At 46.9% G+C, this 11675-nt stretch overlaps 1 protein-coding gene across 6 annotated transcripts in view; it reads left to right on the top strand.

Annotated features, from left to right (window-relative positions):
* Positions 1–2770: 2770 nt before the first annotated feature.
* CDC27 (cell division cycle 27) overlaps positions 2771–11675 on the top strand; it is a 23029-nt gene continuing 14124 nt past the window's right edge. For 2 of the 6 annotated variants that reach the window (XM_032449415.1, XM_032449416.1), the window contains exons 1-3: positions 2771–3029; positions 8468–8543; positions 9935–10082. In XM_032449415.1, coding sequence (XP_032305306.1) covers positions 3003–3029; positions 8468–8543; positions 9935–10082 — 251 coding nt within the window. In that variant the 5' untranslated portion in view covers positions 2771–3002. The remainder of the gene's footprint in view (positions 3030–8467; positions 8544–9934; positions 10083–11675) is intronic. The other 4 variants (XM_015885817.2, XM_015885818.2, XM_015885819.2 and 1 more) reach the window with 3 other exon arrangements.

An 11675-nucleotide genomic window follows, 5' to 3' on the forward strand; every position in this document is an offset into this window, starting at 1 on the left:
GGAGCTCAGGATCCAGCAACCAGAAGAGGCAGGATGCTGTGACAGCAAGGGAAGAAAGGGACAACAGTGGGTTTGGTGGCCTCCAGATGGGAGAGAGGAGCTCAGGCACAGCATGAGGGTCTTTGCTCATCTCCCTGCCTTTGCTGTGGGTTGGGGGTCTTGCAGCTGGGGGAAGAAAGGCTTGGAGATGAGGGATAAGCAGCACCCACAGTCCTTCTGGCTTTGGGACACATCTTTGGGTCTGTAGCCCATCTACCCTACAGTGCTGTGCTGTGAGCATTCCCTGCAGGTCTAAGCTGAACACTATGGAGCAAAGAGGGACATGCTTGGCCCTGCTGCTGTATGGTTATCATCCTACATCCCAGCCAGGACCATGCACCCTGGATGGCTTTGGTGCAGCCGCTCTGATGCATGAGTAGCATCCTGTAAAGCCCAGACAGATCATGCTCCCTGGCTGACTCTGATGCACACACACAGCAGCCAGGAGCCATCCAGGGCTGTGCAATGCCAGCTGGAAGCTCCCTCCCTACCTGCAAAAATGGTGCTAACATCCTTAGAAGTGGTGAACAATTCATGAGACAACTCAGCCATCAGCAGAGCACCTGGGAGCAGATAACGCTTTGCTTTGTTCCTTGCAGTGCCCTCACTCCATGGACTGGCAGTTTAAAGCATTCTCCTTTAGTATGGCTGACTTCAGCCACCACCACAACCGAGCAACAGCTGCTTCCAATTCCCACTGCTTGATATGAATGCTCATAAAAAGCAACATAAGCTGTTTATAGATGCATGATTAGATTCCTAGCTTCTGTCTGTGGTATTTCTACAGCTTCCACTAGGGACAATCTGGGCATTTAATGCCTTTAAAGTGCAGTCTGTGATTGAACCTGGCAGAGGACTGTGGTGAAAGGGCACTATAGGGCACCACTTGCTGCACTTTGGGCTCGTGGCCCTGCAGTGGCATTGCATCCTGCAGAGGATCGTGCTGTTACAGATGGTAACGGAGCAGAGAGGCAAAGGATCTGCCCAAAGCCACAGAGGAAATGTGCAGCAGGGGCTGGGGGCCCCACTGGATGTGATGGTCCTACCCCAGCAAGGCACAGACTGTGCTTCTGCTGCTGCACACAGTGTGTTCCAGCCTCCAGCTCCTGTGCAGACAGGAATGATGCTATAAATTAAAAGCAAAGAGGCTCTTGCAAGCAGGCAGAGAGCAGTGGAAAAGGACAGGGAGGACTCGAGAAGAATGCAAGGGCTGATAACTCCAGCTTCTGCAGCAGCCCCCAGCATACGTCAGCCATGCTGTGCTCTGGGGATCTGCTCTGTCTCTCCAAGGCAATAAGTAGATTCAGACAGAGGCAGGTTGGAATGATGTGTACAGGAGCAGCACATACCTCTATTCTGCACTGCTGTACTCCTCTGTGCTCCCTGCATTGAGCTCGGGGTGCTGAGGGGTGGCTTCAGTCCCATTTACACAGAGCATCCACTGACCTCATCCATAGAACTGCATGGCTACAGCAGATGGAGATGTCCCAGGACAAGAGTTCAGGCTGTTGCCCTTTCACAGTTCAAACACTTCACTGGAAGCCCAAGAAGTAAGAAAAATAACCTCCCACTTTAGGGAGAGCCTGTTGCTGTATCTCCTCAGCCTGAGATAAGGCAGAGGTTCATACCAAAGATGGCCTGGGTGTCAGGAGAAGCCTGTGTGCAACAGGGAGCAGACGGAGCTTCCACCCCAGGAGCTTCATCACGCAGAGGGGCAGAGATTGGGGTGAGGATGATGATAACAGAGCGGGCTCTGATGCACACACACTCACGTCTGCACATTCCACCATCACTTATGGGAAGGTTCTGCTGCTCCTGGGGCAAAACGGCTCAGCAGTTGGATCCTTATGGGTCCCTTCCAACATGGGGTTTTCTATGATGCTGTGAAAGCAACCCGGTTGGGAGCCAGGTGTCCATCATTGCCATTCATTGGTGGTGAATCCAGATGGCGGCTGCTCAGCGGTTGTGTTCCACAGGGGTCGGTGCTGGCTCTGTCCTGCTCAGTCCCTTCATTTCTGACCTGGATGGGGGCATTGGAACAGGAACAGGCTGTGGATGCCCCATCCCTGCAGGCATTCAAGGCCAGGCTGGATGTGGCTCTGGGCAGCCTGGGCTGCTGGTTGGTGACCCTGCACATAGCAGGGGGGTGGAAATGGATGAGCACTGTGGTCCTTTGTCACAGGGACACCAGGTTTTCCACAGAGGCAAGGAAAGCTCTCCACAATCAAAGCTCCAACCTTTAAAACCTGACCCCCACACCCCCCCCCCAAAAAAAAAAAAAAAAACCCCAAAAAACCCGCTGAGCTCCAGTTAATGATCTGTGGGTCGTTAAAAAACGACTTTTTATGGTTTTATGGCAGATAAATGGATGGATTTACCACAGAGATGTGGGCCAGCGCCCTCTGTGCTCTGTGGGGGGGAACCAGGCCCCTCACCCACCACCGAGGGACGCTGAGGCTTCTTGAGTAACCCTGAAGTCCCATTTTTTGCTTAAAAAACAAAAACAAAAAGCAGTTTGTTATTATTTCGTGTTGGTACAAAGCTGTTTTCAGGCCCCCAAGCGGCCTCCAACCCCCAGATCCTGAGGGGCAACACCGCCTGCCCCGCCTCAGCGCTCGGCTCTTTCCGTCCGCACTCGGGTGTTTCCGCCAGCTGAGTCGCTTCCGTTCGGCAGCCGAGAGGGCTGTTTTCCGTCAGCGTTCGGCTCTTTCCGCCCACCTCTTCGGGTGTTTCCGGCAGTGGGTTCGGCTATTTCCGCCGGTTGCTTCGGGCGGACTCGGCTCTTGGCCCACCTCGTTCCTTCCCTCCCCGCCGCCCGCCCCGGTAACGGTCGCTGCGAGTTTAAATGAGCGGGGGCCGGGCCGCACCGCGCCGCCGCCGGGACACGCAGTGAGGCGGGGCCGGGGCCGCCCCGCTCCGGGTTTGGCGAGGAGGAGGAGCAGGAGGAGGCCGAGGGGAGCAGGATGACGGTGCTACAGGAACCCGTCCAGGTACCGACCCCCAGGCGGACGGGCTCGGGCTGCCGCCGCGCTCAGGCCCCGAGGCCCGGTCCCGGCCTAGCTCGGAGCGGCGCCGCCCGCTCTATAGGGCCATGTCTGTAGGCCGATAAGGGCCCTGTCCGCTCGGGGGCTGCTCTCGGTGTCCGTTCCTCGGTAGCTGGGCCCTGTGGCAGCTCTATGGCCCCTCCCGTGGGCTCTCAGCAGCCCCCTGCGCCTCGCAGACCAACCCCTCACCCCCCTGATCCCTCCCGGTCTCCCCGTCGCTGTGCAGGCAGCACAAGGCCGCTCTGCTCCCCGCAGCTCCCCGGGGAGACCTGTTGAACCGTCCCGCTCACCTCTTTGCTGTTGTCTCGTTTCGATACGTGCTCGGTTCCCTACGTGTTGTGCCGGTGTGAAGGACGTGCCTTGTTCCCTGTGGATGTGTCTCAGAGTTTGTATCTCTGCTCTGGGAGAGAAAACAACATAATTGTGTTTTTCTACCTTCATGTCCTACCTTGATGGGCTTCCTGCTCGTTCTCAATCATCCCATTGCAAAGATATGATTTACAGGATAAGAGCTGCCTGTTTCTTCCTACCTTTCCCCTTATGTGCATCACTCTAATTGTGTGATTTTCTGCTAATCCCATTCATGTTCTCTTTTTAGCTTCTCAGTGTATTTATTCTCCTTGTTACGTTTGGAGCTGTAGGCATCTTGGTGCTACAGAAATGCTTGGTGAACAGTCTGGCTTTGATTCTTTCTTTAAGGAAAAGAGGATGAGGAAGGAAGGACTTCTCCTGTGGAAGACCACCACCCTGCTGGCCTGACCTTGTGTGAGATGGTGGCAGCCACAGTGCTCGCATAGAGCAGGGCCTTGTGTTTGTGATGCTGCTGTTCTGTTCCTCTGAGTGTGGGACGATGTGTTGGTAGGAATGAGTTTTCTGTTGGGTCTTCAGTGGTGTTACCCGTGCACTGCTGCAACCTTTGTATTTGTGATGCTATTTTAGCAGCTGGGTCTTCTAGGAAAACATGGGGTTGTGTTAGAAAAGGGAGCAAGAATGCATTTCAAAGGGAATGACAGGAAACAATACTTAATGTTTCCACTACTCTGCTAATTAGACTAAGCTAGAAGAAAGTATTTGCTGTTCTAAAAGTTCCCTGGTAGAAATGCATGATAAAGACCTGTCTAATACTGTTCTCAAGCTTTTATCTGCTTGTGAGTTTTGGTAGGGTTTTGCTATAGTGAATGTCCCTATTTAGACTCTTCACATGCCAAATAACTCTTTAGTTAGTAATTCTGCTGCTGTTCCCTGCTTACAGCAATGCTGATAAGTTTAGGATTTGTTACTTGTTGTGGCCTTGGCTGGACTGTTGGTTTTTAAGGTAGAAAAGTTGCCAGTGCAGCCATCCAGATTAAGGCTGGCATTTGGTCCTGCCTGGATCTGCTGTTACAGGGCACAGCTGGGAGCTCTGTGCTGCAGAAGCTTTCTGTATCAGCTCACTCTTCTTTTTGCCCTGACACCGTGTCTCCAATCATCAGACTCCATTTTGCAGTACACAGCTTGAATGAAGTTAAACTGTGCTTTTGAGTTCCTCTTCTAGCTGGACTCTGTGCATTTATCTCTGATTTTCTATTTATTTGTGCTTTTTTTTTATAGTATGCATGAAATAAGCAGACATTACTTTTCACTTTGTAACTGCAGAGATGTTCTGTTTGTCATTTCATCACCAGCTCCTACAAGGCTGATATTCCAAACTCATCTTTGTAGGCAAGATACACAAAGTCTGACAGATAAATGCTGGAAATCTCTGCTTCTATGTTGCCTTAAAAGTGTAATCTTTTAATTATCTAATAAGTTATGTCCTAAAAGACATCAAGATGACCGGTTAGATTTCTTCTGGCTCATTAAATGTCACAACCTCTGGTGCTTTGACTCATTTTATGTAGACAACAGAGCACTGTTGTACTTCTTGACGTGGTCAGCTTAAAACTCTTCAGCTCAGATGTAAGGCCTTGTATCTTGTGTACATTTGGGTGCCTTCCAAATAGCTCTGAAAAACATCATGGAAATAAAGTGAAGGCTTTCCTTGGAGTTCAGCTTTTCAAGGTGATCATCTGCCGTGACCCACATGAATGATGCTTGAACTCCAAGGCTGCTGCCATGGCTGGAAGCATCCAGTACCACTACGTGTCTGATTACTTACCAGAGCCTCTATAGCTAGCAAATATAGTGGAGTCTGTCACTGGAAACTCTCTTCCCCTCTCCTCACCTTGAACAAATGTTAAAATGTGCTATAAGTGATTGCTTAGCATGTCACTACATTATTAAGCTTGAGAAGTAATTCCCAAGGCTGTGTAACTGTCAGAAGTGTGGGCTTATCCTTTGAGATTTGGGGGTTAGATATGAAGTGATGCTTGGATGGTGCCCAGGATCTTCTAGGTTGAGAATAGACATGTGTGAATTGGCTTTTATTTGCTTGCTTTTGACTCTGAGGATGCTTTGCCATAGAGCTGTAGCTGGTGTGGTAGTTTTGGGATTCCCTGTTTGCTCTGCATTTACAAATGGATGTGTGTATTCAGGAGGCTGGATGATGAGAGCCTGGACACTTAACCTCTTCTGGAAGCATGGTAAAACTCTGCAGCACATGAAGCTTCTCTCCTGTCTGTATTTGTTTGCTGCTCAGAGAGCGGACATGACAGCTACAGTGCATCAGCTGCTTATCATACACTCAAGGAGATGACTGCTTTGGGTCCTGGTGGGTGCAGTGCATGTAAAATGTAATCACTGCTGCAGAGAAGAGAGTAAGACTGGGTTGTCCTGGCCCAAAGAATTGCAGGATTAAGTAGTTTTTATTGGATAAATGCCCCCAAAGTGTTTTTGCTTTAAACCACTCTATAGCGACAGTGATGCTCCAGTCCCAAACTTGCTTCCTAAAGAATGCAGCAGCAATACTCTTTGTTGGTAGTTTGTGTAAGCTAGAGCTTTATCTTGTGCTATACCTGTAGAAAATCAGCACTGCACTGGTGTGGTTGATCTCTGCCACCTTCCTCCCCCCTCACTACCCCCATAGGCAACACATGTGAGGATCCAGCTGTCAGAATCAGCCTAATGAAGGTGCAGCTCCAACTTGCACCTTTTTAGTTGCAAAATGACTATTATTACATAAATGGATTCTGCCAGCTGGCTTGTTGCGTTCAGTGGGACTCTGCTCAGCAAGGCTTGTTCTCTGAGCCAGTGTGTAGCATACCTTGTATAACACGGCTGTGATTTAGCCAAGAATGACTTGGGTCCCCTCTCAGCCTTTGGCAGGATCTTCTGGCATCTTGCTCTTGTTTGGGAACCAGATGATACTGATTTTTGCTATTATTTTTGCCACCATTACCCCCATGCTTTGTATGTGTGCTGAGACGGTGCCTTTAACTCCAGGGCAGCTCTTGTTGGGTAGGTTGATCTGAATGCCACTTGTGGCTCACTGAAGGAAGAGCTGATTTGGAGAGCAGGAGGAAGAGGGAGACCTTGAGCTGCCCTAACCTGGAGTTAGTCTGAAAGGTTTTAACACCCTCCTTCTGTTCAGTTCTTCTCATACAACACTACCTGGGGGGCACAGCAATGCACGGCCCTGGAGCTTCTCAAGGTAAAAGCAGCAATTGCTCATGCAGACACTGGCTGAAGTTATCTGAAGCGTGGAGTACAGCTGGAGAGAAAGAACATCTTTGCATTATTATTTGCAGAGAATTAATAATTTTTACACGGGCTTAAAGTACCTGTTGATTTTAAGTGTACAGCTGAGACCTACAGACCAAAGAGAAAATACCTCTGCAGAGGTGATGTGCATATCTGTGATATCTATATGTGATATCTATATAGTGATTGGGAACTCTGCTGTGTGCTGTTCATAAAGACTGTGTAGGCTTCCCTGGAGCAGAACTCACACATTTTTTTCACACCCTGAGTTTGTCAAGTTTGTGTTGGAAGAAGCAGCATATGGTCCGTGTAACTGTTTGTGATGTTTGGGGGGGAAAATGTGAAACTGGCACTTTTCTCCTACTGGAGACAGCATTCATTAGTTCTTTCTCTCTGAGAGTTTAATCTTAGTTTTGGATGTCTGTGGTATTGGGGTCTGGGTTCTGTTCATGTTTGTAGTTGCATATAAATATAGAAGTATTAGACCACAGAGCCTTGAATTCATAAGTTTAGCTCTTGTTTGGTTCACTAATAACAAAACTGCTGCAAAATGGCAGTTTGGACTGTGGGGAAACTGCTTTGGAACTGGAGCTGCAGTCCTGGAACCAGCCTGTCTTACCTGATACACACGGACCACAGCTGGTAGTGATGGGGAGAAGGACCAAGCAGGTGTTATGAGGGATTGATTCTTTTTTCCTCCCCACCCTTTCCCTGAAGGGGTTTTCATCTGATCTGAGGAAAATCATCTGGGTGATGTAACGAAGCTGATGTACCCCAGCCCTCTCCATCCTCTTGCTGGACAGCTCTTGCTTCTAGCTCAGCTGATAGCAATGCAGTGCAAGTAATTATGGCTGCTATTCCAGTGGTGCACAGAGTTTGTGTGCCTGTATCTGCATTTGATTTGCATTTCAGTTCAGCAATGTCATCCTTAAAGGCTGAATACTGTCAGCTTTGTGCACCAAACTTTGGTGTTTGTGAGAAAGGAATATTAGTACCCTCCAGCAGATACCTGTGTTCGACCAAGTCTACATACACAAGCAAAATGCAGAAGGTAAATAACCTTCATGTGTCTGTGTGATACCTCAGCCCTCATCAGTGGCAGTAAAGTGGTGGCTAGTGAGCAAGGACCCAAACCAAATGGCAGCAGAAAGCGGTGGGTTGCTCCAGCCAACATCAAGAAGAGCACTGAACATTTCATATGCTTAACCAACAGCAGGTTTGTATTGACAGCCTCACAGCCTGACAGGGTTCCTAGTCCTCTTGGTTTTCAGTTTGTCATGCCTCGAGGTGAGATGGTTTAAATGGGTTTATGCACAACGCATTAAAATGGGTTGGGCTCCCTTGATTCTTTTTTTCCTCCTTTCCTCTTCCTTAGACCAAGAGCAGAATGGTGCTGTGCTAGGAAGTTGGAGGCTGGCTTTATTCTTTCTGGTTGTACTATTTGGTGGTCTGCAGTAATCCGTGCTCCCTTAGACACAAGGCTAAAACTGTAGCAGGTGGAGTTGTTCTGGTGAGGCTTGTAGATGGTTGTATATGGTGACTAGTGAGAAGCAGCTTTGTTCTTAGGTTGGGTTGTGCTATCAGTGCTGAGATGGTTGTCTCCTTTTTAATCTCCTTGCCACTAATAGTTGATGTAACTAAAGGCTGCATATTTTATGACTCCATTAAAACAAAGCTGAGCTGTACCTCCTGACAGTAAAAGCTAATGAGTTCTGCATCCTTAAATCTCTCTCTAAATACAGACTCTTTGTTTTCTTGTCTTGTAGGCTGCTATATGGCAAGCACTTAACCACTATGCTTACCGCGATGCAGTGTTCCTCGCAGAAAGGTTATATGCAGAAGGTATGTATTGATGTGCTTTGTGAATATGAATGTGATGTTTCTTCAGTGTTGATTTAAGATTTTTTTTGAACCTTTGGTAAGAGAATTATAGAGAATTGCCTTCATAGATGGCCTTTCTTTGACATGTAATTCTTCGTGGCTTAGTAGTGAACAAAGATAGGGCTCAATCTCTTTTAAAGAGAGGGAATGAGTAGTGAGGATACACAGATACTTCCCACAGCCATAACTTACTGCTCAGGTTAACATCTCAGCATGGCAGTGCTTGCTGCTGTCTCACAAATGTGTGTTCTCTGGTGTTTTCAGTTTCAGCTGACAATTATACAGCGAGGTTTCAAAGTTACTCGAGGGATTAGCTGCTCTGTCCTTTATACTGCAAGTGCAAGTACAATCAGCAAGTCTGACCTCAGCCTTTTAAACCTGGATGCCAGCTCCAGCTCTTTGAATAGAGCATTCTCAGGGCAGTACGTAATACAGCTCTGCAGTGGAAGAAGTGTGGAAGCAGACATGATTCATCCTAAACAATTCTAGTTTCTGTAATAGAAAATGATATCGTGTCTCGATCACTCCAGCTTTCTGCTCTGATGGAGATTATTTTCTTCTGAAGGTTGACTAGTTCTTTCAGAATTTAGAAACCTGTAACAACTCAGCTTTAGGAAGAAGATTTAGAGGAGAGTTTGTGCCTACTGTGAGGCAAATAAAGCATCTGAATGGTAACTTCTAAGTCATGATTAAATAATTACAGGCAGTGAAGAGGACAAGATTTAATGTTGGAGGACAGGTAAATGATCTATTTTAATGGTCATAAAAATATGTTTAAGTCATGTCAAAAGACAGAGTAGGAAAGCAGTAGAAGTGACACTGCAAGTAGAGAAAGTTCAATCCTGTAATTAGGATTAAAACCATTAGTTAGGCTGCTTAAGCTGAAGTTGGTTTCCCTTGGGGGAAGCTCTCCCTGACAGCCATGGTTGTGCTGTTCACGCACAGCTCAACCCTTTGCTGGGTGTTACTGGTGGGTGTTTGCTGGTAACACTCAGAGCCCAAACCTGGTGTGGTCAGTAGGTTAAAGTGCTTCTGCTCTACTAGAAGTTGCAGCTCTGCTTGGCTTGCTGTTATTTCAACAGCAGCTGGCTAATGCTTGTTTAAATTGGATAGCCAGAAGGATCAAAGTTCTCTTATAACAATAGATGTTGAATTAGTATGACTATGCAAGAAAGCAGCACGTGGAAGCTGGTTATATGCTGACAAATAAATACACTTCAGTGGGTAATGAATTTGTCTAATGTTAGTACTTCCTTTCTTGTATCTGGTTCCTGGATCTGTTCTGCTCCCACCAGTTCCCTGTATGAAAGTGGTAAACGACCAACTAATAGTTGTCATTTTATTTCTCTTAGTACACTCAGAAGAAGCACTGTTTTTGCTGGCAACGTGTTACTACCGCTCAGGAAAGGCATATAAAGCATACAGGCTCCTAAAGGGACACAGCTGTACTACTCCACAGTGTAAATACCTGCTTGCAAAATGTTGTGTTGACCTCAGCAAGTAAGTGAACCCTCTGTGTTCTGTTCCAGGGTTACAAATGTATTTTTTCCTTTTAATTTCTCCTTCATAGCTGTCAAAGTGTGTGATTTAATGATTCACTGACCCTTCAACTGTAAAGATAACTTTAAGTTCAATTCATTTTGCTTTCAGATGTGGACCTAATGAGCAATAGCCTGTATTGCAGAAACCTCCAGAAGGTCTTGAATAACTTGCAAAGGAGTTTTCAAGGGGAGGGGATAGAGGACTGGTTGCTGAGGTTGCTCAAGCTGACCAGGCTGGGAAGTGTTTGTTTTGCTTTTGTGTTTCTCTGATGCTCTGGCTTATTTCATTAAGTGTTTCCTGTATGGATTTAATGGGCAGGCCTCTTCCCTCAAACAGTAAGCTTGCTTCTGTTATCCAGTTAATGCTGGAGGTGGACGTGGGGGAGAAGATGGCAGACAAAAAATCTTTTCTGAAAACAAGCAAGCAAAACAGCCAGATTCCATTCCATTGAGATAGCTCAAGCTATAGCCCCTAATGCCCAGAGGGTTTGTTAGTGAGGGTATTCTGCCTCTGTGTAGGCCTTCAGGGCTATTGCAGCTCCAATGTGGGAAACGGTATCTGACTGAGATGCAGAATGGAGAGAATAAGGCACCAGAGGAGGGAGAAACTTTTGCTGAAGGACCTCTTAATACTGCGGTATTCTTTGCAAAACATAAAGTGTGCTTTTAGTACATGACAGCTTGTTTGTATTCCAGGGTTTGGGGTGTAGGTTTCTCCCATTTTGAGAGGCCCTTTTTCTTTAACCTGAAAGAAAAAGGTTTGTTTCTTTAGTGGGTGGTGAAGTGTGTAGTTTGATGTAGCATGATGTGATTATTTTGGTGATAGTCATGATTCTAACCACAGCATGTAACCAAAACACAGGTCTCTTGGAGAAGCTCTTTGATGCTTTCTTTAGCAGGCAAATCTGATTTCATAAGAGTAGCAGAGAAGTCTTGGTTTATTGCATTTCCATCTACATTGTTTTAGCACTTTTGAAGCTACTTCTATTGAAAGGGAAATCACATTAATGCTCTACTTGGGAAGGTCCCCATGGAATAAATCTGAAGCTGATTGTTCTCCCTTGCTTTTACAAAGTCTGGATGTGTACAACACTGTTTTCTGAGCTGATTTCAGTTAGGTAGGTGGGATCTCTTGAAGATTCTTCAGAAGATGTTAAATTTAACTGGCACTTATTATAGAAATGTGCCTTGTTTTCTTGGAGGAGTGGCCTACACTGATGAGAGCATCTACAAACATATATGATTTCATGTGGAGGCAGGAAATGGTGAAAGAAACAAAGGCATTCAGATGCCAAGTGTGCCCTATCCCTGTGCTGGATCTTATGAACTGAGAGCCTAGAGCCTTACAGCTTGCTTTTCGCAGCTGGGAAACAAAGCCAAGCTGAGTGGTGGTGTCTTACTTAAAACTTCAAAGATGGAGCTCCTGGAATCATAGAATGGCCTGGGTTGGAAAGGACCCCAGTGTTCATTTAGTTTCAACCCCCTGCATGTGCAGGGTCACCAACCAGCAGACCAGGCTGCCCAGAGCCACATTGAGCCTGGCCTTGAATGC

The sequence above is a fragment of the Coturnix japonica genome, chromosome 27 (genome assembly GCF_001577835.2).
Source record: "Coturnix japonica isolate 7356 chromosome 27, Coturnix japonica 2.1, whole genome shotgun sequence".
Lineage (NCBI taxonomy): Eukaryota > Metazoa > Chordata > Aves > Galliformes > Phasianidae > Coturnix > Coturnix japonica.